Here is a 26,258-nt window from a genome sequence, read left to right as displayed (position 1 = left end):
AACTCATAGAGCCAGAGCCACCTCCCCTCCCCTCCCCTCCCAAACAACAAGACACAGGAAATGAACGAGACGACGTGAGGAGAGGAGGACGCCTTATGTGGATCCTTTGGGGACTAACGTACGTCTGTTGGGGCCGCAAGAGATCCTCCTGGGTGTCCTGCTCCTCTCCTCTTTGGGGACTTTGTTTTTTTGCTGTCGCATTAATTCTTTACGCTTTGTGTGTTGGTTATGGACTGTGTGTGTGTAAAAAGTGTTGGTTATTGGCTGTAATTTTGTGTGTGTGTGTGTTTCTTAGTGTGTGCACACCTCTCACTCCAAAATGGCTGGGGCACTCCCCCATCAGCCTCTTGACAAAGCAGACTTTTAGACTATAAAGTTAAGTTTGTCTCACGTGATTTCACCCTCTTTTCCACTTGACCGCACTCTAAACAGCGTTCATCCATAACCACACACACACACACCACAAAACACTGATTGTCTTTTCACACACTTGACTTGGGCTCAAAGAAGCATGACACAAGATTTTCCACACTTGTGTTTCATCCAAGCAAGTAGACGTTATACACTTGTTAAAAAAGTGATTGCGACACACAGAAATGTAAAAAGGGCTCCAGCAACTAATGAATACCAGATGAAAAACTACAATTCCCAGAGGCCTCTGAAAGATTATTTCCCCCTCATTTCCCCCTCATGTCTCCTTGGCGAGCTCACCTGCAGATCTGAAGAGCTAGATGGACAGATTGTGAAATGGAGGTGGTGAGGGGGGGTGTTAAAGGTCACTGAAGTTCAAGTTTTTCGTGGCTGAGGTATTCAAACCCAGCTGGCGTGATATGGAGGTGGTCTCCCAATGTCTCAGTGATAGCCGATGGGAACGTCACCTTTTCAGAGGGAGAGATTATGCGAGTGGCCGTTTCCTGTAAACGGCTGCACGTTCTCTTGTTTGAGGGTGAAAGAAGAAAGTAGTCACGTCCGTAGAAAATCCCTCCTGTCCCCATCTGCCGAGACTGTACTGTCAGTGAGTTTGTTTGTTTATGTGTGTGTGTGTGTTTGTTTATACACTTACGTATGTGTGGAAGGGTATTGACACCAACCTTCCCACAAAGGTGTGAAAAACCTAAGAGAAGGAAGTCACCAAAGTCAATATGAGAGCGTGTATAGTTTCTACTTTTTCTTTTTTTTCCATTTCTGAGCTTCCTCCTTTTAGGTATTGTTCTGCGACACAGCTGAAATGCAAAGCTATCATGGAGCCATTTGTTATCTGTTTTTAGTTCTTTTTTTATTGTTTAGTTCCTTTTTTAAAATACTGTCTTAGTTTTCAATCTGATTTTGGAGGGTGGTGTACAGTATTACAGTGTAGACCAAGTTGCACATGTCTAGGTTGTTTTAATTGTCTGTTACTTTTTTATGTTACATTTCAGTCAATGTCCTCCTGTTTTGTTTTTGCGTTTTATTTAGTTTTTATCTTTTTTTGTGGTCATTTTTATTTGTGATGAATGACTTCCCGTGTGTCCTCCATGGAAAGTCTGTGTTCTGTAAAGCAACACGTTGTGTTGTCCTGTTGCGTTAAGACGGGCCTGGACAATGTCCTGTTGCATTAAGACGGGCCTGGCCAATGGTTCAGCAGGGATTTCCTATGAGCTTGGAGGAGCTGTAGGAGTGTGTAAGTGTCATATAATTGTCATATTAATTTAACAGGAGACTAACCCAATAACGTGTTGTGTATTACAATCCAACTCTGACTCTAGAACCTGCTTAACCACACTTTGATGTGCAAATCTTTTCCTTGCCAGACATTGCAGATTTTGTGTGTGTGTGTTATGCATATGCCCGTGTGTGCCAGTGTACAGACATAACAGCTCTTTTCTCCGACTGCTGGTGGGAGAGAGTCAGGTGTAGGTCAGCATTACCGAAACCCCCTCCGATGGAATGAGGGTGTGGGCAGTGGGTGGTCACCTGTTTCCCCTCTATTGGTTTGTCTCTTCCAAACTTGAGCAAATCCCTGGGAGTTTTCATGCATGCCCTCCATAGCATTTTGGCACCATTTCAGAGAATCTTTTTGTCTTTTTTCCCTATTCCTGGCACGTAGTCCATCCCCACATTCCTGACTTCGGAGAATTGCTATTGCTGCAGTGGACCAGTCCATTAGTGAAGGAAAGAGACTAATTTGTGCCATTTATGACTGTGTCTGCTGAGCACTTCACCTTCTACAAGCCTCAGCTGCGGTTTAGTTCGACCTGTTGAATCCTTTGCTAGCAATTATGCCATCATCTATCTGACCCCACACATTTATTTCACTGCTCCAGCTTTTGTTTCCTTCAAAGTACATTTGCAGGTTTTCTAAGGTTATTCTTTTGAAGACATTTCATTTTCTTGGAGAAATGTGCATACGTTTCATTGGTTATAGGAGCGGTTAAGCACGGTATGCTGACAAAGTGCAGCAGTGAATGATCTTGTTTTAATGGTTGACTGCAGCAAATGTGCCGTTGGTGATGGTTGATGGAATCGGTATCTGATGGATCCCTAGGGATCAATTATTCAGAGCAGACAGAAATGTCAGATTGTGAAGGTTAAATGGAGAGGAAGTAGTCATCTCTTCCGGAACGAGACCTCCCTTGTAATGATGGATCTGATTTGAAAACGGATGTTAATCGACCACAAATACTTCCGGTCCTCTCTTGAGTGGTCTTTTCTAAGGTTAGCATTATGTGCATGTGTCTGGCATTATGTATGTAGTTCTGTAATTATACTTTCATAAGTACCACTCTCTGAAGAGCAGACAAACCCAAATACATCAGAAAGCAACTGTCCCCATGTTAGATATCAGCGGGAAAGCCACACACTGGTTTTACCCGCTCTGACCAACTGAGGTCCCTAGTGAAGCGGACTTAGGAACAGATGAGAGGAGGCTTTCGTGATGGTGATCAGACTCATTAGAGTGTGTTGTGGGTGTGGGAGATGGAAAGAGTGTTTGCGTAGCGAAAGCCAGCCACTTTCAGACAGGCCCCTTCACTTATCTGATATGATTTGCGGTGTTTAAAAGGCTCTTGACCTTTTCTGCAAATGACAAACAGCGATTGCATCACCAGCCTGTGACCCATTTTGTCATCTCCTCGCTCTCTTTCTCTCTTTTCTCACTCACTCACTCACTCTCTCTCACTCTCCACTTCTCATCTATTCTGTAGCATCTATCAGGCTGTGACTAGTTTGAACAAGAAAGACATTTCAGGGGAACAAAACCCAGTGAGAGAAAAAAATCTGAACAGTCATGAGGAGCAGTTCTACAAAAGAGAACTGGCCTGAATACTGTGAATGCTTTACTCAGGAGCTGCTGATCTATTAATGCCTGTCCTTCCTCCCCAACCACACCACTCTGTGTGGGCTCTTCAGTACTGTGCCAGTGTAGACCACCTACAGGAAGCATACTGACTTAACACCCCCCCCCCCCCCCCTTTGCTCTGTCTTGTGTTGTATGTTTACACAATTACACAAGCATCTATGGTATGCGTAGGTAAGGCAGTGTGCCGCATTCTTGCGGTAGAGCACAGCTTACGTGAAAAGGTAAGCAGAGTCAGACGTGTGCCCTTAGGACAACAAATTAGTGTACAATCGCACCAAGCAAGTGGTTTTATTGGGTTAACTAGTTGTCTCTGCATCAGGTCAAGTGATGTCTGTGCATTATATGGAACACAGTTGTTACGTATACAGTAAAACATGCAAAGATTTCCCTTTGACAGAAGTGTTTTATTTTTTTTTTCGGTTACAGTGGATGGGTTGTGTTTTGTTTTTGGGGTGGTTTTGTGGGTCAAGGGAGTTCCTTTCTTTTTTTCTCTCTCTCTGTCTCTAAGTGGAGCCCTTACTCTTGTTTGAAGGTAATGCCCTGGGGCTGTGGGGCTGACTAATGCATTACTGTATGTGAGAGTGTGTTCGAGGCAGAGCAGTTTATTTGGCACAATGCCTAGAAAGCAACTCATGAGGCAGAGGATGCAAGATGATGCAGGATGCCATGTGATTCCCGTGCATCTCTTGAAACACTCCCACCTATTTCACATATACACACACACACACACACACAGCCACATTTATCCCTGAGTCTCGACAACCCCTCCCAGACACATGCACAAAATCACCTCACTGCCCATCTAAAAGTCCCCAGTACCCTAGCCAGCACGATGACCTCAAACCTGAGTGATGTGCTCCGGGGCCTCTGAAGAAAGTTGACCCAAATAAATACTTCTGTTCATTTTTTACCTTGTTTGTTTTTTTTGTTATTCAACTTTGTTCTGCAATATTGTGAACAGCGCTTAAAGGCTGCGTTGACTGGGGTGATGTGAATGACTTGTGGGTGAATATGAGCACTTAGTGGGTGATGTTTGCATTGAGAGTGTTTGTGTGTGTGTTTGCGCATAAGCTAGTGTAAAAACACTTTAGGTACTGGTTTAATTATACTCATTTTGATTCCTCCTTTTAAAAATAAAACTACTTGAATTAATAAGGTTTTGTCTCTGGTTTCTTCAGTGCTTAGTGGTTTTAACCATCTTGCACAAGAACACAACACCTATAAGACCAGATATATACATTATTGTGTGCCAAGAAAAAGTATCTTCTATATCTTTATCTTATAAACTGCATAGTGCATACAGGCCTTAACAGCAGTTGGGGACAGTCAGACTTGTCATGCAAGTAATTTCGTGGGACTGGCAGGACTCCATTCTACATGACTGCCCTTTGTGGCTGACCTTTTGACACTGTGGGAGGCGCAGGTGACTAAATCAGTGCTGCTGTGCTAACGACTGAGAGCAGAGGCTACCTATAACCATATACAGGATCCAGCTCGAGTCATTTCACTATTTGTGGTCTAGGAATAAACTCCTTGGATCTAGCAGGCTTGACTTTTTTTTCTGTAAGGCAAATGAAGAAAATGATTAACAAAGTAGTGTCTCAGCTCCCTCTGCTGTTTTAGTTTCATTCTGAGGTCATTGAGTAGGCTACAGTTGCAATTGCAAAACATTGAATTTGACCTGGCGGAATTTGATTTGATTTTTAAATTGTGTAGCTGACGGTTTATTTCATTAACCGGGCTTCAACACATTCCAACATAGAAGCTGCATGTCTTTTGCGTGTAGCACAGTATGCGTTCGCTTTAAGGGGTGCGGCGACGACGATGCTCTGTTGGCGAGGAAGTGCATTCTGTTACATGCAGAAGGACCGTGGCAGAAGACGGATGGAAATGATGTAGCTAGGTCTGATTGTGAAAACGTAACATAGTTACCGAGCACAGGCTTGTTATCGGATAAACAACATCTAACCCTCACAGATTTGTAACGAAGACTTGTAATTGGCCTGAAGAGGTGCGTAATCTGTTAACGATCAAGCTGCAAATAGCTAGCCATCATGAAGTAACGTTACCGTTAGCAGATATTGACGCTAGCAGGCTAACTTGATCTCCTCAAATAGCTAGCTAGTTGCTACTGATACCATTGATTTGTTAGCTAACTTAGCGATGACCAGGCTTGCCTGCTAATGTCATAACACATAGAGGGGTTGCGCATAGTAACATTAATGTTAGGTTGCATTCAACCTAATAAAGTTAACGTTGTACGTCGACGACGAGGTTAGCTCCTACGTTAGTGACATGTTACCGTTAAATCCTGGACAACCAGAGAACATTGCCCTAGCTACACTCAGCTAACGTTAACTATCAACACCTACTAAACAGCTAAGTTAAGTAACGTTACTGAAAGGATAGCCGGAGTTAAGACTGCCCATGAATTGTTTATACTGTACGCGTTCTTTCTATTGTTTCCCCCTCTAACTATATAGACAGTTAACGTTAATGTTGCTTTTAACGACACCATAACTGACATGAAGATTACCAAAGTTAGCATGGTGTTAACTGTTAAATCAACTGCGACCCAGGTTTTGCCTATCGTCGTGTGGTTGCGGTTAGCTAACGTTAAGATCAAGTTATACACGAGGTGAATTCGAAGATAACTTAGTATTATTTTGCATCTTTATACGCCTTGTTAACTAGCTATACTGGCGATTAAACGTCAGCTTTCGTTAGCCAATGTTATGTTTGGAGTAATTTATGTCCAGCTGTCGTGTGTAATTTCTTTTCATGTTCTGTCACCTCGATGGGGAACTTGTTAGCAGCTCACCTGATTGGTAGCTGCTATATTAATTTATAATATGAATAGTTATTCCGGTCCCTTTTATTTATGATGTTGCTAATTTTAACGTTAACTAACGTTAACATACCGATATAAGACTGCAATGTTGCCAGAGCGAGTGTTGGTGTTATGAATGGGCGATTGTATGAAACACAGCTCGATTTTTTGCCTGCGTGGCTGCTACCCAGAGGGTCAGTGACAGCCCAGTCTGAAACGAAAACCAGGAAGCGACTTCTAGCAGGTGATGGTGGCATGTCAAGTTGGAAGGAGCGTAACATTTGATAGCCAGGCAGCCGACAACGTATATTCCTCCCTTGCTTGTCCGCCTGTTACAGACAAAGCGAAATAACACGTTAGTTACCACACCCAGCCTACAAGTTGAATCGTTGTACGGTGTTGTTTAATTCGGCATGAAACGTGGCGTTAAACGTTAAAGAAATTGGTGTCTTGAAATTAGACTGGTTATTATAATTTCCGGAAACATCACTGACACTCGCAGTCTAATCACTGCGGTCAACGTTATAGATGAGGTTATAAGTTATGTGAATAGATCATTTTGATGGTTCCACGTCATATTGGCGTTTGTATGAATGAGGCGTAATGTGGGGCTATGCCCACTGCCCGAGGGTCGAATGCGATGTGGATGGGAGCTTGAGCAGTTGTGTAAACAAACCCAGCGTAAACTTGTCATCGATCATCCATGTGCCATGAATGGGTATGGTCTGACCTACCCCCCCTCTTTATCACAGGGTAACTCACGTATAGGTCAAAGTGTACAGGTCTTCTTAATTAAATCTCTGCCGTAGATCACTGCACTATGAATAGAGCCATCAGTGTTTGCACCGCTATGACCATCTCAATCGATTTTCTCTGACTATCTTTTAATCTCACTTCTCATCACACACATCACACATTTCACTTCAGTGGTTGAGCTGTTTTTTTTCTCTCAACCATATTTTAAGCTACACTTGGTCAGTTGCAAAGTGCTGTGTTGTATTTTTTGTATATTGCAACATAGTAGAATTAACTAACACAGATAGACTAGCAGTTTGACAGTTATTGACATAAAGAGACATGCTCCTCTGTAGGACACAAGTGTCTGATCCAAGAAGATGTGAAAGTGTCACACACCACTCAATAGGTCTCTCCAGTCTTAGCAAGGTGACCACAAATACAGTACCCAGCAGCCATCCATTATTACGGTAGTTCATCTGTGGCTGTTCACTTTGACCTTGTCTCTTAACCCTGCTAAATGAGCAACAAGGATGCACAGCTATAATTAGCATTACCTCAGGTAGCTGTAGCCTGTACCTCAACATTGAGATCTAAAGGTCATGTTACCACCTTTTTAGATGGTCCACCACCTTTCTGTGCTGGTTCCCTGATGTTGCTGCATTAGCCTGTGTTCTTTTGCAGTATGGCCGTTGCACTAGTGAGGCTCTCTCTCTCTCTCTCTCTCTCTCTCTCTCTCTCTCTCTCTCTCTCTCTCTCTCTCTCTCTCTCTATCTCTCTATCTCTCTATCTGCGCTGGAAGCAGGGGAAGGAACGTGCAGTAGATAAGGTGTCGACTCGGAAGCCAGCGGATAGAGGGTGGAGTAGGAAAGGCCTCAGAGTTGATGTGTTCTAGGGCCTTTCCTTGTTTGTTTATTTTTTATTTGGCCCGTGTCCATTTTCCACATTTTCTATCACTGGTTTGCTTTCCAGCTAACCACCCACCACCCCCACCCCCCCCCCCACACACACACACACATTATACCCCCTTGCGATGGTTAATTAATTGGTATGTGAGCAAGTGAGTGCGAGAGCTTAATGCTTTATGTGTTGTTTTTGTTATATGCGGGTATTCTGATCTCTCGCTCTCTCTCTCTCTCTCCTTCTCCACCCCTCCCTCTGTTTCTGTGTCTGTTTCTTTTTGCCTTGTTGGGTGTAATGACAGATTAGCGCAGTAATCCCTCAGTAGAGAATTTTGCGGTTTGTTTTTGTTGTTGTTTTAGGGAGGGGTTATTGGTATTGATAAGAGTGTGAGTTTGTCATAAAGCTTAGGTTGTGTGTGTGTGCGTGTGATGTGTGCTATTTGCATCGGCTTCTCTGCGCTGTGCGCGCCTGGGTTAGTGGTTCTGATCCCTACCCCCCTGGCACACACATACCCCCGCAACCACTCGCCCCCCCCCCCCCCCCCTCTGTGTCCGCTTGGCTATATCCGTTCAGTATTCTGCACACAATGTAATTCCTCTCTCGGGACTTATGGGTCTGTAAATTCACGTGAACCGTGTGTGTGTGTGTGTGCAAGTGTGTGTGGAGACTGGGCTACTGATTGTTGTTCTTGTGTGTGTATAGGTATTGACTGTGCACCTGTAGCAAGGAAGTGAGTGTATGTGTATAGTCCTCCCTGTTTTGTTTGTCTTTCTGCAGCAGTTATACAAATAATCCCACGCCGGGGAAGAGTCCATATGTTGGGTTTAACTGCACTTCATTCTGTAGCCAGTGTAATATCCAGCCTCTCATAATATATTTGTTTGTCGCTCAGCTCCGGCTTTTCATACGCGGAACATGACAACAACGGGACTGTAACGCTCCTTTGTCCTGTTTGTATTTTGAAGGCTGAGCGAGTGCAGAGCGAGAGAAAACGAAAAGCGAGAGAGACAGAGGGGGAGTCGGTGAGCGAGACCGAAAGAGGAGGGGGAGAGAGGGAGAACCAAACCCAGCAAACAGAGAGACGCCACTGCATCAGTCATCTTCTCATCCTGCTGAAGGAGAGACAAACAGCCACAGGTACTTTTTGCTCCCCGTACTGTGGCGGAGGCATCATCCAGGTTTCAGTTGTGTTTGTGTGTGTGCAGAGATTGTTTGCTGACTGTGTGTGTGTGTGTGTTTGGTTGGTTGAGTGCCAAGACCATATGCTTGGGATAGTTATCACAGTTGAAACTCCCAAGTTTTAAATAGACCACCAGAGGATAGAAAACTGATTAAGGCTCGTCATCCAGCTTGTGTTTGTGTGTCTTGAGGTAAATTCAGATTGTGACGTGGCCATCATAACTATAGTTTGCTCTCCACAGCTGTTCATTGTGCGGTGTAAGCAAGGAGCCCTCCACATATTGTGATTTTACTAATCGTGATATAACAGTGTAATCACACACACACACACTCACAAACACATATAGACACACAAAACAACAGAAGAGGATGGTGATAAGCTGGCATAGGGCGAGCCGCATGCGGCTCTTTGCCTCCTCTCGTGCGGCTCGCGGCTGCTCAACTGATGTTCTCACTTCTCCTTGGATTTAGAGTTTTTTATTTTTTGAAATTTTTGAAATTTCTGGTAAATGAAAATGCTTTTCATAACTTGATAGTACTGCCAATAGTTAGGCTGCAATGTTTAAGGTTATGGATAGGAATCTAGCCCAAAAAGAAGCAGACACGTTTGTTTCTTTAGCCAGGTGTAATGCTACTGGTGCAATCAGGAAAACCCTGACGCTAAGCGTAAATAGAAAGAGGAACACAGACATTCAAAAGGAGGATTCATCTTTTTTGTAGGCTAGCATAACCCTTCTGGTTGATATGTCAACGTAACCAAAATAACACCGTTAAAAGACGCAATGTTTCCCATACATTGACTTATTTGTGGCGGCCCACCACAATATCAACATTGACCACCACACAATGATTTTCCAGGTTGTACTAAATTGTGCTTAAATCTGGTTAGCATCATAACCACTCTGCGTTAATTTGTTAAACTGTTGCATTCAAGTTAATTCTGCAAACCTACCACCACAAATAGAATTTAATTCTGTGGGAAACACTGAAACGTGTTCTACACGTTAGTTTGGTACTTGGTATGCCAGACTTAACTGATGCATAAAGCTTCAAACCTGAACATTTTCCAAAGGCACTGACCTTTGCAAGTACAAGGTAAAGGTAGGATACATAGACGTCAGTCAGAGAAGCAGACTCGTTTTCTTTTTGTTTCTTTTAAAAAATGTACTGAACACTCGACGGAACATTTGATGGTCACATTGGCATCTTATCAGTTGTTACATTGGAGCATTTCTCATGTTAATAAGTCATTCAGTGATGGGGAATTTGTGATGTGTGTCACATATCTTTATTGCTTGCTACTCATTCCTGAAAACGATAATTTTAGCATCTGCCAAGTGTCTCACTTTAAATGTAAAAGAGAAGATCTATTTAAACTGTAGGCCTAAGTCGCTGTAGTAGTGTGGGCATCTTTTTTTGTTGTGCGGCTCTTTTGAGTTGTGTGGAAAAAATGTTTGGCTCTTCATGCTGGACTGGTTAGCCACCCCTGTCCTAGGCCATGCTCTCAGAAAAACAATTGCAAAAATTGCCAAACTTCTAGGGGAAAGTTCTTGTGTATTTGGCATGCAACTGTGCAACATTTACATAAACCACATTTATGAAAGCATTAATGATCATTGATATATAGTTTTTATAAATGCATCTTGCCTGCAATGCCCTTGTGCTAACTGCATAGCCTGAAGAGGGGTACAGGGCTTTGTGACATAGGGCAAATTAATTTAATTTCATTGTATAAATATTAGGGGTGTAACGGTTCATGTATTCGTATTGAACCGAAACGGTACGGGCGTCACGGTTCGGTGCATGAATTTACACGGAGAATACACGGTATCAAAATACATAAAACCCGTGTGCGGATTAATTAATGTCATGCGCAATTACTGTTAAGTAGCGAGAGTTACGGGAGTTCTTTAGCGACACCTAACGCTAATCTGTAGCCTCGCCTTAGCTCTGAAGCTCTGATTGGCGCCTATGTTCTTTTTTTGTCAGGTCGTCGGTCAAGTCAGTCAGAGATAGCAGCAACATAAGCAAGTGGTGGCGACCCACAAGAGTTAGAGGATCCGCTGGTCTCTTTAAGATCGCAAGTTTGAGAACTTCAGTTACAGTAACGTTAGTACAGGCGAAAGAGTGGTGGATAAGATGAAACTGTGTGTCGGCATTGTTCAGCAGTTGTTGGGTATGTGAGTGGAAAAATGCTACACATATTAGAAGCCATCACCCAGATGATGTAGTAGGCTAGCTACCAATCACTGAAACGAGGGGTAAAAAACTTCCCCTGCGCTTCAGCAGCCTTTGGATACATACAAATAGGGCCAAAACCTATGGCTTAAATTAAACGATTTCGTAATGACAGAAAGCTATGTAAATCGCGTGGTAACTTGTAACTTCTCACATGAGGAGCTGGTAGTGTTAAGTGACCGTAAAGTGACAACGCTAACCAGGCTAATAAACAAACCATGCTACGGTGAGTTAACGTCAAAGGGCAAAGTCACGTGACTTCTAGTTGTAGTCTCTATGAAATGAAAGGAGCAATTTCGCCCCAGTGGGTGTTTGTTTTTTTTAAAAAAAAAAGGCAAAATAGTGTGATATTTTCACAGTTAGTAGGCTAGATTATTACTTTACACACAATGAAAAATATTGAGGCAAATTGTAGACCCTTCCATATACAACTAAACACAGATGTTGAAGGTCTTGCTTAAGTGGATTTTTAAAAATAATTTTTCTATGTAATTTGCACTTTCAGAAATAAGAGATGCTGTAGGCCTATTTTCAGTTTTATAGCTGATTGTTTTATTTTGTTTACAAGTTACAGATGGAGTCTGGGTACTTATTGTACTGTTTAGCCTACATCTTACACACTTCAGGCTGTTGCAGATAGCTCAGGAAAGAGACTGTAGGACACTAGGTGGTACAGCCTGAGAAATGTACAAAAAAAAAATGCTATCTGCATTTTTGTTTTGCTTTTCCCGCCATTGTACCGAACTCGTACCGAACCGTGATGTCCGAACCGAGGTATGAACCGAACCATGACTTCTGTGTACCGTTACACCCCTAATAAATATATATATTTTTTAAAGTATATTTTTTGGGCTTTTTATGCCTTTACTCAGATAGGATAGTGGAGACTGACAGGAAGTGAGTGGGAGAGAGAGTCGGGGTGGGATCTGGTTTTAGCTGTTTGTGTTTCACTAATTCAGCGATTGGGTTAAATGCAGAGACCAAATTTCCCTCACGGGATCAAAAAAGTATATATACTAATACTATACTAATACTAAACAACGAAAGGATGGAGGCAGCAAAGCTAGAGGAGTTATTTCAGATGGGCAAGAACAAGGTAGGCAATTGGGGTGCTTGTCAGAACGTTAGACTGCATTACAGCTGTTTAAAGCCAGACGTCACGGTACGCTAAACTAAAGGTAACTTTAGCTATAGGGTTGTATCAATTTGTCCAAATAAATAGGTCATCGTAGACGTTGTTGTAATATTGCATGTGGATATTGTTATGCTATGTAGGCTACTTTTTTTGCAATGCACGGACATAAAACCGGGAAACGGACAAATATGGGTTGGGGGTGGGTGGGTGTGCGTACCATAGCTCTCTCTCTCTCTCTCTCTCTCACACTCACACACACACACACAGAGTACCTTTCTTAGCCACAGTTTATTTTAGTGGTGAGCACAAACAAGTGTTATGGACATTGTTATGCACATCATTGACTGCAGTTTATTCTCATCAATGTCAGTCCATGAATGAATATTGATCCGTTGTTAACTAATAGGCCTAGAAGTTGCATTTGGAAATGTTACTGTTGTAGGCTGTTTCTTTTTTATTTCAGCTACTGTTTTAAAGTGGTTAGGACCATTATTTCACACCAATTTTGAATAAGCCATACTGCAATACCGATTTCATGGTTGCACCATGTACATGTTCGCCGATTATGTTGCCCTCAGTAACCTGTAAATTCAATGATGTGGCCCTCTATGAAAATGAGTTTGACACCCCTGGTAAAGGAGCACACACTGTTTTGTTTTGTTTTGTTTTTTGAGAGGATGGTTTGGGGAAGTATGCTCAAATTGGTTGATTTTTTTTATTTTTATGGAATGACCCATTGAGTGTATTCTCATACAGGTAATGCAAAACTGGTTCCTCTTCGAGAGCTTGTGCTGATCGTTTCACTGTGTGTGGACGTTTGATTCACAAATCACGGTTCTGTGGTAGCACAGAATTTCTGTTTATCCTAATCTCTTCCTCCTTATTGTGTGTGTGCCCGAGGTGACCAGTCATCGCCAGTCTTGCTCTCTCCGCCACCTCCCTTTTCCTGCTTTGTGCTGCAGTGTGAGCTCACCTGGCACTTACACAGCCAGTCTCATTGTGTGTGTGTGTGTGTGTGTGTGTGTGTGTGTGTGTGTGTGTGTGTGTGTGTGTGTGTGTGTGTGTGTGTGTGTGTGTGTGTGTGTGTGTGTGTGTGTGTGTGTGTGTGTGTGTGTGTGTGTGCATGTGTGCTGTATTTGATTAGACTGTGCATATTTCCCCGGGCGCTCTGTGCGGCTGAACTCGGCCTGTGATATTCTCCCCCAGGCTGCGAGGTATGATGAGGGCAGGGGCTCCCTCGTCCCCCCGTCCCCGTGCCAGACACGTCTCCTTACCTCTGACATGCCTGTGCTGCTATGGTGCAGAATTCACCAGAAGCTGCTCGCTGTTGCCTTCTTTTATGTTGTTATATTGACACAGTGAGAGTTACTGGAATGATGAATGTCCTTGTGCGGGTGTCTCTTCGTAATTAAGCTTGTGAAAATGCCTCTATCGATCGTTGGCCTTTCTTGGAGCCCTATCTCTCCAGGAGAACCCGGTAGCCCCCTAAAACTAATAGCCACTGTCTCACACCTAATGTACGATAAAATATTTTACAATAACGCTAATTAAGCAATAAATCAGTGATACTGAGACTAAAACTCAGACACTATTTTTCCATCTTGTCCTTCTCTGTTTGTCTGTTTGACTGTCTCTCGCTCTCTCTCCCTCTCCCTCTCTGTCTCCCTCTCTCCAATTCAGCTTGGCTTTATTGGCATCATTGCAGTGATGCAATATTGCCAAAGCTGAGAACAAATGGATAATGCATATGGTTGTGCGTAATATCTTTTTATTCATATGCGTATTTATGATTGACAATAAAGAAATAATGATGATGGAAATTATGAATATATTTATATCTCTCTCTCGCTCTCTCTGCAGCTCTTCTCCTGGGGAAGTGCGTTGGGCATCAGCAGCGGGGTGCAGCAGGGCACTTTGGCCGAGTGGGAGCGGGTGCAGGTGCGATCCGGCGTTGGGCACCATGCTCTGGGCGTGAGCGCGGTGGCTGCAGTGGTGGCGGCGGTAGCAGTGGCGAGAGGAGAGGCCATCGGACGCGGCGCCTTGTGGGAGGCGAGGGGGGCCACCAGGCGGCGGCAGCGACCATGAAGCTCAAACAGCGCGTGGTGCTACTCTGTGCCTTGCTGCTCCTGCTGGGCCTGGCCAAGGTAACGTCTCAGTGATGTATCAGTGATGTCTCAGCCATGTCTCCTCACTGCCATGATGCGGTCGTGTGTCTAGGTAGCTCTCAAGCTAAATAATGAAGGTAATAACACCAACGCCAGTGTTTCCCACAGAATTAAATTCCATTTGCGGTGGTTGGTTTGCAGAATTAACTTGAATTTTTTTAGTTTTTAAGTTTTTAACAAATTAGCACAGCGTGGTTATGATGCTAACCAGATTTAAGCACAATTTAGTACAACCTGGAAAAATCATTGTGTGGTGGTCAATGTTGATATTGTGGTGGGCCGCCACAAATAAGTCAATGTATGGGAAACACTGACCTATATTAATAATCTGCATTATAATGTACACGTACAGAAAGTACAAATAAATGTACAAAGGTAAATGTAGTAAACAAAGGTGAATGGTCAGTCATTGACGGGTTTTACCTCCTAGCTGATGATGTTTTATTTACTGTCAGGTTTTACCTAATACCTGATGATCTTTTCCATTGCAACACACAGCTTTAATAATTCAGAACACAACCTTCCGATAATGATCAGTTGCAGCCCTCAGTTCTGTATTACTTTGGTTACACTTTACTTGACAGTATCGCCATAAGAGTGACATTGTCACTGTCATGAATGTGTCATAAATAAGTCATAAACGTTTATGACATCATGATTCTGTTATTAAGTGACATTCGGTTTTTGTCATAATTTAGGGTTAGGGTTACAGTTAGGGTTAGGATTAGGGTTAGGGTTATGGTCAGGGTTCATGTGTCATGACAGTGTCATGTCAGTGTAAAGTGTTACCATTACTTTTGCATGTATTCATTTGGCTAATGGTTTTATTAAAGGCAAATTACAAAGGCAATACATAATACAAACCAAACACGCTACAGTTTAAGGAGCCAACGTCATGGAAAGTTAGATCACCTGCGGAGCACACATTAAAAATAAAATCAGATGGAATAAATATGGGAAGTTCTGGACCTCATTCCTGGGTTGGATAGTGCTGTGTCAATGCATTCACGCAATTGAATTCAAATTAAAATTCTGCCTGCAGGCCATGATATAGAGTGCAACTCTGGCCCAACTTGAGGCGAAATTTGGATTATTGAACGGAAGCTTGACTCTCAAAAGCTATATCGCAAATTAAATCACAACCATAATAACAAACCTTGATATCACAATAACTGTTTAAATTTGCCATCCAGGAAAGCCAGATTTTAATTTTGCACATACAGTATACTAAGTTAGCACACGCATGCTAAAGTTGACTAAAATGAGGGAAAATCATTCTTTGGAAATTGATCTTAATGCCTTAATTAAAAAAATCTTTGTGAATGAATGATTTATCGTGACATGCATCCTAATAAGGTTCCTTTGGCCTTTGGAATTAAAATAGCCCCACGTCATCACATACCCTTCACCATACCTAGAGATTGGCATGGTTTTATTTCAGTTAGCCTAATAGCTGGTTTGATTTGCATGCCAATCTCTAGGTACTGTATGGTGAAGGGTACGTGATGTGGGGCTAATTTAATGTTTTGTCAACTTTAACAGACAGACAGACAGACAGACAGACAGACAGACAGACAGACACACACAGACAGACACACAGACAGACACACAGACAGACACACAGACAGACACACACACAGACACACACACAGACACACACACAAACACAGACACACACACAGACACACACACACAGACCCACACACACACACATGCATACATACATACATACATACATACATACTTTATTGATCCTTTATTGATCCCCAAGGGGAAATTCAAGACTAAGGGGGGTGGGGGGCTTAGCAATAGATCAATATCTAATATACATCGCAATTCACTGGGATGCCCACGGTCTGCTCGGTTGATATGATATCAGTGTTTCTCCCCTCCAGTTAATCACAACACCCGCAGATTGCTCAGATGATAAATCTGTGTTTCCCACCACCCCCATTCCTTTGGCCGCAGGTTTTCCTGCTGGATGGCGGCGAGGGTTCGGCGGCCAGCCGCCGTGACCTGCGCGCCTTTCGCAAGATGGAGGCCAGCCTGGCGTTGGCGCGAGGAGCCCGGCTCACGCACACACTCCAGTCACCCTGGGAGGTGGCAGCGCAGTGGGTAGGGCCGCGCGAGGTCTATCCGGACGAGACGCCCGAACTGGCAGCGGTGCTCAACGCCCTGAGCACTTCGCGCCTGGAGCGGGCCGACGTGGGCTACAAGGGCACCCAGCTCAAAGCCCTACTGGTGCTGGACGGTGGCCAGAAAGTGGTGTTCAAGCCCAAGAGGTGGGTAGGCAAGAGGGTGGGTTCTGTGTCTGCGTGTGTGTGTGCATGCGTGCTTGTGTGTGCATGTGTATTTGCATATGCGTGCTTGTTGATGGACGGACGAATGGATTGATGGATGGGTACGTAGTTAGGTAGTGTGACTCACTGATAGAAAGTAGGCAAAATCTCATGTGTGATGCAACTCTAGATATGCCTGTCTTTGATTGCATACACAGGGGAATTAGTGAGGTGAATAAGTGTGAAGAGTTTTGTTGTGGGGAAATAAGATATGACTCACAATCAGAAGAATGCATGTACACACATTCGCATCCCAATATGCACCTACTGTGAAATTGGCAGGTGTGTGTGTGTGTGTGTGTGTGTGTGTGTGTGTGTGTGTGTGTGTGTGTGTGTGTGTGTGTGTGTGTGTGTGCGCGTGCGCGTGCATGCATATGTGTAGGTTGCTAGAGATGGGAAAGATTTTCCCTCTCACGTACACATACAGTACATACACACACACTGTCCACCCCACTGTCTCACGTACACAGCTGCCCTCTTTGAAGTCAGATGGTGTTAGAGAGTTTTGAGGCCGTAGTATACTTAGACCGGGAAGCCCCCCCCCCCCCTCCTCACACCTCCACTCGCCCTTCTCCCCATCCTTGTTGTGCAGGATGTGGTGATGTTTACACGTAAACCAACACTCAACCAAGAACTGGCCCACAGATAGGCATTTCCACAGCACAATCATTGTGTTCCATCTATTCCACCGGAAACATTGTGAAACGGTGATATTTTTCGGATACGGCTGCGTGGGTCACACCAGTGTAAACGCTGTCCTTGCATAAATGTAGACCTGCGATAGTAAATTGATTCCAGCTTCTTAATGGTGAATATTTTCGGGTTTCGTTACTTTATGACAACAAACTGAATACTTTTGGGATGTGAACAAAACAAAACAAAACATTTCAGTACATCATCCTGGGCTATGAGAAAAAAAATGTTCAATCTTTTTCTGACATTTTGTAGAACAAACAACTTTGGTGCATCAAATAAAATGTATACATCGAAAAATCGCCCTATTTAAATCCGTTTACATCTGTACTGTCCAGGCAGCGTTCTACATTTCTGCAGGTCTGTTTTTTCTCTCCCTCCCCTCATCTCTATCTTTCTCCTATTTCCTTTCCTTTTCTTCATGTGTAGAATGAGAGGTCCGCTGTAGGTCTCTGTACACTCCCCAGAGTCAGAGTTATCAGTGAGAGAGAGAGAGAGGGGCAGTCTCTCACCACTCAACCAGCCAGGGGGGGCGGGCAGTCAACACAGCCATTTTATGGGTCTTTTTTCCCCCGTCTGCCAGTTTAGTGCCACTTCACTGCAAATCAGTTCCTTTTCTTCTCTATGGTTGTATAAATAGATCTGATTTTATTCCCTGGCTTTTTCATTCTTTCTTCCTTTGTCTTTTTGTCTGTATGTTTCTGTCAACTTGTCTTTTCTTTCTGAGGGTGGTTTGTTTGCAGCTGCAGATAGTATTGTCTAGAGTGAGTGTGTGAGAGTAGAGAGAGTAGGCTTTGCCCACTATCAGTGCAGAGCTTTTGACTTAGCATACGGGTGTGTCTGTTGACTGTGCTGGCAACTGACTGGGTCTAGCCCTGGGTGAGAGCGCGGAGAAGTGCTGATTTGGGCCTAAACTCGTCGAAACTGATTTTTGGTGAATCCAGTGTAGAATCTTTGTCAACAGTGTGACTTGCCCATTGAAAATTATCTCCAAAGAGTACAACCTAACTCCTCTGATGTTCTTTTTTTATTATTTATTTATTTATTTTTATATCCCTCCACTTTGGTTGGTGCTTGGTTATAATTTGCTAACATCTGCACCTGAGAAGGTCTGTATAAATTCCATGCTGTTTACCTTCATGTTTGTCCATTGCATTGGTCTCAAAATTTCCATCTTCAAGACCTGTAGGCCCTCTTAAAATGAAGCCTCATTTCAACAAAGTCTCGCCCATACAAGTTTTTGAGTTTTGATTGACACCAGAAAACATGTTAATTCTATACTTTTTAAGACGTTGTAGAAAACACTCACAAAGCTTGGTTGTTGAACCACACATTTAACAGCATACTTTGAGCAGAAGACTTGTAGAGATGACGTACCACACATTTTTGTTTGCAATGACTTTAGTAGATATGTAATCAGAACCAACCTACTTAAACATCAATATGTAATCAGAACAAACACTTTGACGCCTTTCAGTAACTGTTATCTATTTACAGAACAAACGGGCACTTCCTAGTGTTGTTTGTGCAAATTGATATGAAAGCTAGATGAAGCAATCAAACGTGCACACTGGTGATGGTGGCTGGTGATCACAACCTTTTATGTGGGTCATTCCATGTCAATTCAACCAGGGCCCATGCACTTAGGTCTCAAAAAATTCTGAAAAAATTACTAGGTATACCTATGTTACCCAGGAGACACACTGTAAAATCTTTGTATATTCCCACAAGGTGTTTAGGTGCTCTGAAAATGATAACCAAAATGATTTTTCAGACTTGTGAGGTCTGCTGTGACCATGCAGGATCATCCAGACCAAACATGGCGATTTTGCTACATACTATTCCTATTTATGTACCAGAATGCAAAATTTGAGCCTCCTACATGGTTTAGTTAGCTGTGGGCTTGTGAACTTTGACAAAAAAAAAAGGCCGAACAAAATCGACACCCCCCTCCCCCTGTAAAACTGTCTGTATCTTGGAAAGTATTGATCTTACATAAGAGTAATTTTACAGTGTGTCTCCTGGATAACATAGGTACACCTGGTAATTTTTTCAGAATTTTTGAGACCTAAGTGCGTGGGCCCTGGTTGAATTGACGTGGAATGACCCATGCTTAAGAACCAGGTGAAATGTGGTTTGTCTAAACATCAGACAAGCACTTTGTTAGAGGCAGCCTATCAGATTTTAATCTCCAGATGTCTCTGTCTGTCTCTTTTACTGGCAGCGGCAGTGTCGAATATGACTTGTCTCCTGGATAACATAGGTACACCTGGTAATTTTTTCAGAATTTTTTGAGGCCTAAGTGCGTGTGCCCAGGTTGAATTGACGTGGAATGACCCATGTTTAAGAACCAGGTGAAATGTGGTTTGTCTAAACATCAGACAAGCACTTTGTTAGAGGCAGCTTATCAGATTTTAATCTCCAGATGTCTCTGTCTGTCTCTCGTACTGGCAGCGGCAGTGTTGAATATGTCTTATCTCCTTTCTTATCGTCTTCTTCACTGACTTAACGCACATTTCTTGAAGTTGCTCAGTGTATTGGTTTTCATGTGATTGCTTGAGCTGGCCAATGCTGGGGCCCAGGAGTATGTCAGTTGAGTGGAGATTCTTAGCGCTTTACCACGGCAAGTGTAGATGCCGACAAATCAATACCTGTCAGAAGTGATGGCATCTGAGCACAGGAAGAGCATCAGTCCTGTGGAACTCACCAGAACATGGAAGGAAAGTGTGTGTGTGGGGGTGGGGGGGGGGGTTCGTGAGAGGGTAGCAGTAACGTCAGAAATCCCTCCGAAGGGAAATTTACGCCGCTGACAGGCAGGGCCCACTTATGCCTTCTAGGGAAGTCTCTATGGACCGAAGAGTGGCAAAGGGAGGGACGAAAGGACAGTGTGACTGACTGCAGTGTTCCTGTGGTGGTGGGGAGGGGTCCCTAAAGAGTAGGGATGCACCGATCCGTTTTTTTTTTTCAGTCTCGATACCAGTACCAATGCCTGGGCTTTGTGTATCAGTTGATACCGATCCGATACCATTGATAAATTGTACCTCACCAACAGTGCGATGCGGGACGTATTTTGAAAGCTCTGTGGGAGTGGGCAGGATGAGAGAGTTGTGTTTGCATTAGGGGTGTAATGGTTAGGGGTGTAACATGTATTCGTATTGAACCGAAACGGTACGGGCGTCACGGTTCGGTGCATGAATTTACACGGAGAATACACGGTATAAAAATTCGTGTGTGGATTAATTCATGTAATGCGGAATTACTGTTAAGTACGAGAGTTCTTTAGCGAGTACGAGAGTTCTTAGCTCTGAAGCTCTGATTGCCGCCTATGTTATTTTTCAGGTCGCCAGGTCGTCGGTCGAGTCAGTCAGTCAGAGATAGCAGCACTAAGCGAGTGGTGGCGACCTACAAGATGCAAAATTTTCCAATCCCCGATCCAGCTATTTTGTCAATATCAAGGCCGATATTCGATCTTAACATCGGATCGGTGCACCCCTACTAAAGACCCATCAGACCACTGTCGGACAGAATGAGCGCTTCAAGTGGTGAGGATTGCCCTCATCCATCAATCTGTCTATACCTGTACACCCAAACAAGGTCCACTTTCATCAAGGACAAACCAAACTTACAAACGGGGCTTGAATAATGATTGCTGTGGCACGGAGGCAGAACTTTTAGGATTGTGAACTCAGAATATTTAATGAAATCCTAGAGTTCTGATCGAAGCCTCTGAGGTGGCTGTTGCGTCTGCATTGAGGGCAGGCCTAAGAACCTGAATCCTCCACTGGTCTGTGAACTTGTTCAGGCATATCATGCCCTTCTCATTATAGGGTTGTCCCCTCTCCTTGCCCCTCCATTTCTAGAACACCCGCAGTCTATAGGCCTGTTTCCATTAGAGAAACTGGAACTTAGTTTTACAGGGCCCGGGCATTTGTTTGCGTTTCCTTTAGACAAGCTGGCCCATAACGCAATGTTCCGCAACACAGCAAGGCAGACGTCACGTTACAGCTAAATGAATTACCGTTTAGGTTATTAGTTGGTTGAATTGAGGTAGCCTACACTGAATGAATGTCTGATAAAAATAGGCTTTAACTAACAAGATGGAAAGGTAGAAAACATAGAAAAACATTAAAAATTAAATTAAACATTAAAAATGAAAGAAGGATTATTTGAAAGGAACTGGGCAAAGTGGCAACAAAATGAAGCTAACCCTAAACCTAACCCTACAACCCCCAACTAGCCTAGGCCACTTAATAAATGTGCCATATTTGAAATAATTTAAATATTTTTCCTAAGTGAATGTCTATTTCTAAAATGATACAGGGTTGAATCAAAGTAAAGTTTTTAATGTCCCGTATCGACAGCAAGTAGCCTACACTATCATAATAACAGGCTAATTGTAGTACAGGAGAAACTTTTCAATTAATAAAAATTATAGGTGAATATCGGCATCGGCAATCGGCCAAAATGAGCTTGTAAATATAGTAGGACTGTCAATCAATTAAAAAATTAATCAAATTAATTACATACTCTGTGATTAATTAATCTAAATGAATCGCATATATGATTTTTGCTGTGAAAGTATTTTAAATGTTTAAATTCAAATGAATCATTGAATAATCAGCATTAGTGACATTAAAGTTCAAAAACTATTTTATTATTATTTTAATAATGGCCATAATAATCTATGATATGACCTAATATGCTGAGGAAATAAATTCAAAAGTGCTTCGGGAAGAAGTTTTTTTTATCACATACATTGCAGAGGACACTTTATTTTTATCAACACCATCAGGCCGTTTTTTAAAAGTAAATGTTCCAATCAATGATCAAGGCAGCACATTTTCTTCTCTCTCCTTCATTTTACAGTGTAATGGTTACTGACTACAACGGCTCAGGGTCAAAGGTCATACAGAATCGATTAATCTGCGTTATTTTTTTTAATCAGTTATTTTTTCTCAAATTAATTAATCGAAATTAATCAGTTATTTTGACAGCCCTAAAATATAGTCATATCGGCTAAAATTCAATATTGTGCATTCCTAATGTTTTAATGTCTTTCTGAACATCTAGGCACTGCATGTATAAATACATGTGTATACGTTTTTCTTACATATTTGCTGTGGACTACCAATAAAGACAAAGATGGAAAAAATAAACAAAAAAACACATGGATAGGTCCTCTAAATAATGGAATATTGAATATGAATAGCGAGGCGTTCCTTTATCTGTCCCCTTGGCCTGGGTTGATTACCTGTAATGGAAACTAGACTGCTACCACAGTACACCTGTCTGCTTTCAGTTCTGTTACCTGTCAGACTGAGTCGGATTGCATGCAGTGGTCTCTACAAAATAAGAGTGAGAGTCACCCCCACACTCCATATTCTGTACAATATGGCCTTTAGATTTTGTGGTGTGTGTGTGTGTGACCAAACAGAGAGCTACCTCGCTACTCCCCCCCCCCTTCCCTCCTGTGCAATTGAAACCATCCTAAACGTGCATCTCGTCGAATATTGGCTGAAACAATGTTTGATATGTTTCGTGGTGCAGGTTGCACGAGTTTGTTTTGCCATTTGTGGAGCGTGGGCTGTCTACAGAGACCACATGTTTTTTTTTTGGGTTTTTTTTTACGGTGTATTCAGGACAGGCGAGGAGATGTTTGCTGTATGTGACAAAAAATGTTTTGCTTAAAGCACCTTTAAGAAAGCACATTGAATTGTACTTTATAAAACGTGTTTGAATTGTACTATATAAAAAAAATCTTGGATTGTAATTAATTAACTGACTTGAATTACAATAAATAGTCAAATGTGATGTCCTTCTCTTGATTCTCTCTCTCACACCCCTCACTCATATTTTCTGTATCCCTCTCTCAGGTACAGCAGAGATTATGTTGTGGAAGGAGAGCCTTATGCTGGCTATGATAGACATAATGCAGAAGTGGCTGCCTTTCATCTGGACAGGTAGTGAACACACACGCACACACACATGCACACACATAGTAAGTCTATGTATTGTGTGTTGTTTATTTGCATAATGCCTTATTTTAGCTATAGTTGTATAGCAATATTTTATTTTTAGTAAAACATGCGCAAACCAAGTTTAAACACATAGACATTTGTGCACAATAATTGTGCTGATGACCCCAGTGATGGTTGAGTTGTCCTCTGGCAGGATCCTGGGATTCCGAAGAGCACCCCTGGTGGTGGGGAGGTTTGTGAACCTGCGCACAGAAATCAAACCCGTGGCTACCGACCAGCTCCTCAGCACCTTCCTCATGCAAGGTCTCTCTCTCTCTCTCTCTCTCTCTCTCTCTCTCATAGTCACTCTCACACACACACACACCACTACGTCTGTAATCAGGTAGTATTTAAAAAGTCTTTAATATTGTCAATTGTATTGTTTTTCCTTTGGTAGAATTAATGGATACCGTAATGTCAATTAATTTCCGTGGAGACCATGATATTGTGGATATTGGGGAAAATATGCGTCTTTTCAGAAAATTAACTAACTATCGCTTTTATTTTGAAACTTCTGTTCACGGTTCTCATCCCTCAGTCATTCATGCAACTCTAAAGTGAAAGTGTGTGCAAGCGCAGGTGCGTCTAAAATGTCAGCAGAAACTTTGAGAATTAAATGTTCAAAACAAGTAAAACACAAGTAAATTACTGTAGCATAGCAATGTAGCATCATGTATTTCATATTGATGTCAATGGGGCATTTTGCCCATGTTCAGGGTGGAAAATAAAAAAGAAAGATTTGCATAAGACAAGTCAAATTGGTGTTTTCAAAAAGAAGGGATCATGGAGAATAAAGAAAAACATATTTAAAAAATCTTTCTATATTCCCACAAGGTGTTTGGGTGCTCTGAAAATGATAACCAAAATGATTTTTCAGACTTGTGAGGTCTGCTGTTCAGACCCTGAAGGGATTTATTTTCTGTTCATTACTTTTTGTGAGAGTGTTTCTACTTATCTCAGTAAGGAAAATAAATCAAGAGCCTATGTTGAGTACAAATATGTCTTCTGAAGGCTTAAACAGAGCCCAGCCAAAAACTCCAATAAAATTTGTATCAACTTTGAGGGACAGCTATGACCATGCAGGATTATCCAGACCAAACGTGACGATTTTGCTACATACTATTTCTATTTATGTACCAGCATGCAAAATTTGAGCCTCCTACATGGTTTAGTACTTGCGCTGTGGGCTTGTGAACTTTGACAAAAAAAAGAGGCCGAACAAAATCGACACCCCCCTCCCCCTGTAAAACTGGCTGTATCTTGGAAAGTATTGATCTTACATAAGAGTAATTTTACAGTGTGTCTCCTGGGTAACATAGGTACACCTGGTAATTTTTTCAGAATTTTTTGAGACCTAAGTGCGTGGGCCCTGGTTGAACTGACGTGGAATGACCCTATGTGAATAAAAGATGAATTGCTCCTTAAATGGCATGTGCCATTCCAAGACAAAAGCAATGATGATTGGCATGCTGTAGTCTTTAAGAAACTTTCAAAATAGCCTCATCTGGAATATTCCATTCTACAGGGCACTGTTTAACATGTAATGTGAACACTGTTTTCACAACATGATTAGTTATTAATTCAACAAACTAGCACAATCTACAAGTAGCCCAGGCTGCAGATTAAAACATTTCAAATCAACTTTACAAATGCAAGCCTAGTCTACCCTTTTTTATTTGTATAATGTTTGCCTAAAAAGAGTCTCAAGCGAGTTTATTTGTTATCTGATTTGTTCCAACAAATATGCATATCTTAGCATGCTTACTCTGGTAGGCTATGCTAATAAGTGTCCATAAGGCTTATGACATCTTCAAAAATGCCTGATAATCTTTTTGTTTTAAGGCCTGAACCATGTCCAAATAAAAAACATTCATCAAAGATTGCACACACCTAATTATTTTATGTGAAGAGTTGGCCTGTAGAAGGAAAACAAATCGGTGCAAATGGGTGTGAAGTTGATATTAAATTTCATTCAAAGTGGTATTAAAAAGGTCTTAAAAAGTCTGGAATAGTTGGAGGATCCTGGGGGTACCCTAGTAATGAGTGTATGCACACATACTTGACCTGATCATCTATAGCCTATGTCTCTATTGGGACATTTCTGCATGGGTCATGAAAGTTCTGGAATATCATGGAATGCAGGGGAACTACTCATTTGTTCAGGGAATATTGCTTGTAGCATGATTAAGTTTTAGTTGCTATTTAATAAGCAAAACATTTGACATGACTTGTAATGGAAAATGTTAGGGAATTTCACATTTTACAGAGTTGGAACCCTGGGTGTTTGAGAAGAAGCCCTACCCCACCCCTTCTTCAGCTGTTGTGGCTGTCTCTCATCAACCAAACTTTTACTGGAAGTGGGATGGAGGGGTAGTGGGGGTGTTTTAGTATGTGGAGATCACTATGGAAACTTTCTCCCACCCGCACGAGCCAATCGGAAAACCGAAAGTCTGTTCTCATGGCACTGAGTCACCACTGGGAGATTGTAAATCACACTCCCTAAGAAGTGAGAAAAAAAAACAAAACAAAGAATGGAAGCCAAAAGCCTGCTGCTGGAAAGTTCATGCTCAAAGTTCAGTCTCATCATCAGTAAATGATCCCTCCCCACCATGGAACCATCGGTGCAGAAGTGGTTGAAGGGGAACAAAATTAACATTTTGCAAAGGCCACCATCTCATCCACTGGAT

General features: G+C 42.3%; 2 protein-coding genes across 5 annotated transcripts in view; both read left to right on the top strand.

Annotated features, from left to right (window-relative positions):
- ralgps2 (Ral GEF with PH domain and SH3 binding motif 2) overlaps positions 1 to 3,722 on the top strand; it is a 119,491-nt gene extending 115,769 nt beyond the window's left edge. For all 3 annotated transcript variants that reach the window (XM_076277974.1, XM_076277972.1, XM_076277973.1), the window contains one exon: positions 1 to 3,722. This exon is cut by the window's left edge and continues 562 nt beyond it. The gene's annotated coding sequence lies outside the window, so the exon portion shown is untranslated.
- A 1,476-nt stretch (positions 3,723 to 5,198) lies between these two features.
- The window catches only part of fam20b (FAM20B glycosaminoglycan xylosylkinase), a 37,689-nt gene continuing 16,629 nt past the window's right edge, over positions 5,199 to 26,258 (top strand). Inside the window, exons 1-6 of one of the 2 annotated variants that reach the window (XM_076277969.1) lie at positions 5,199 to 5,348; positions 8,771 to 8,942; positions 14,218 to 14,501; positions 16,491 to 16,804; positions 23,428 to 23,514; positions 23,726 to 23,835. In XM_076277969.1, coding sequence (XP_076134084.1) covers positions 14,439 to 14,501; positions 16,491 to 16,804; positions 23,428 to 23,514; positions 23,726 to 23,835 — 574 coding nt within the window. In that variant the 5' untranslated portion in view covers positions 5,199 to 5,348; positions 8,771 to 8,942; positions 14,218 to 14,438. The remainder of the gene's footprint in view (positions 5,349 to 8,770; positions 8,943 to 14,217; positions 14,502 to 16,490; positions 16,805 to 23,427; positions 23,515 to 23,725; positions 23,836 to 26,258) is intronic. The other variant, XM_076277970.1, reaches the window with a different exon arrangement.

This window comes from Alosa pseudoharengus, unplaced genomic scaffold (assembly GCF_046254945.1).
Source record: "Alosa pseudoharengus isolate Yale_2024_CS ecotype anadromous, Long Island Sound unplaced genomic scaffold, YU_APseudo_1.1 YU_APseudo_1.1_scf_11, whole genome shotgun sequence".
In the NCBI taxonomy this organism is placed as follows: domain Eukaryota; kingdom Metazoa; phylum Chordata; class Actinopteri; order Clupeiformes; family Clupeidae; genus Alosa; species Alosa pseudoharengus.
Note: the sequence above shows the minus strand (reverse complement) of the source record. Positions and strands in the feature narration are given on the sequence as shown.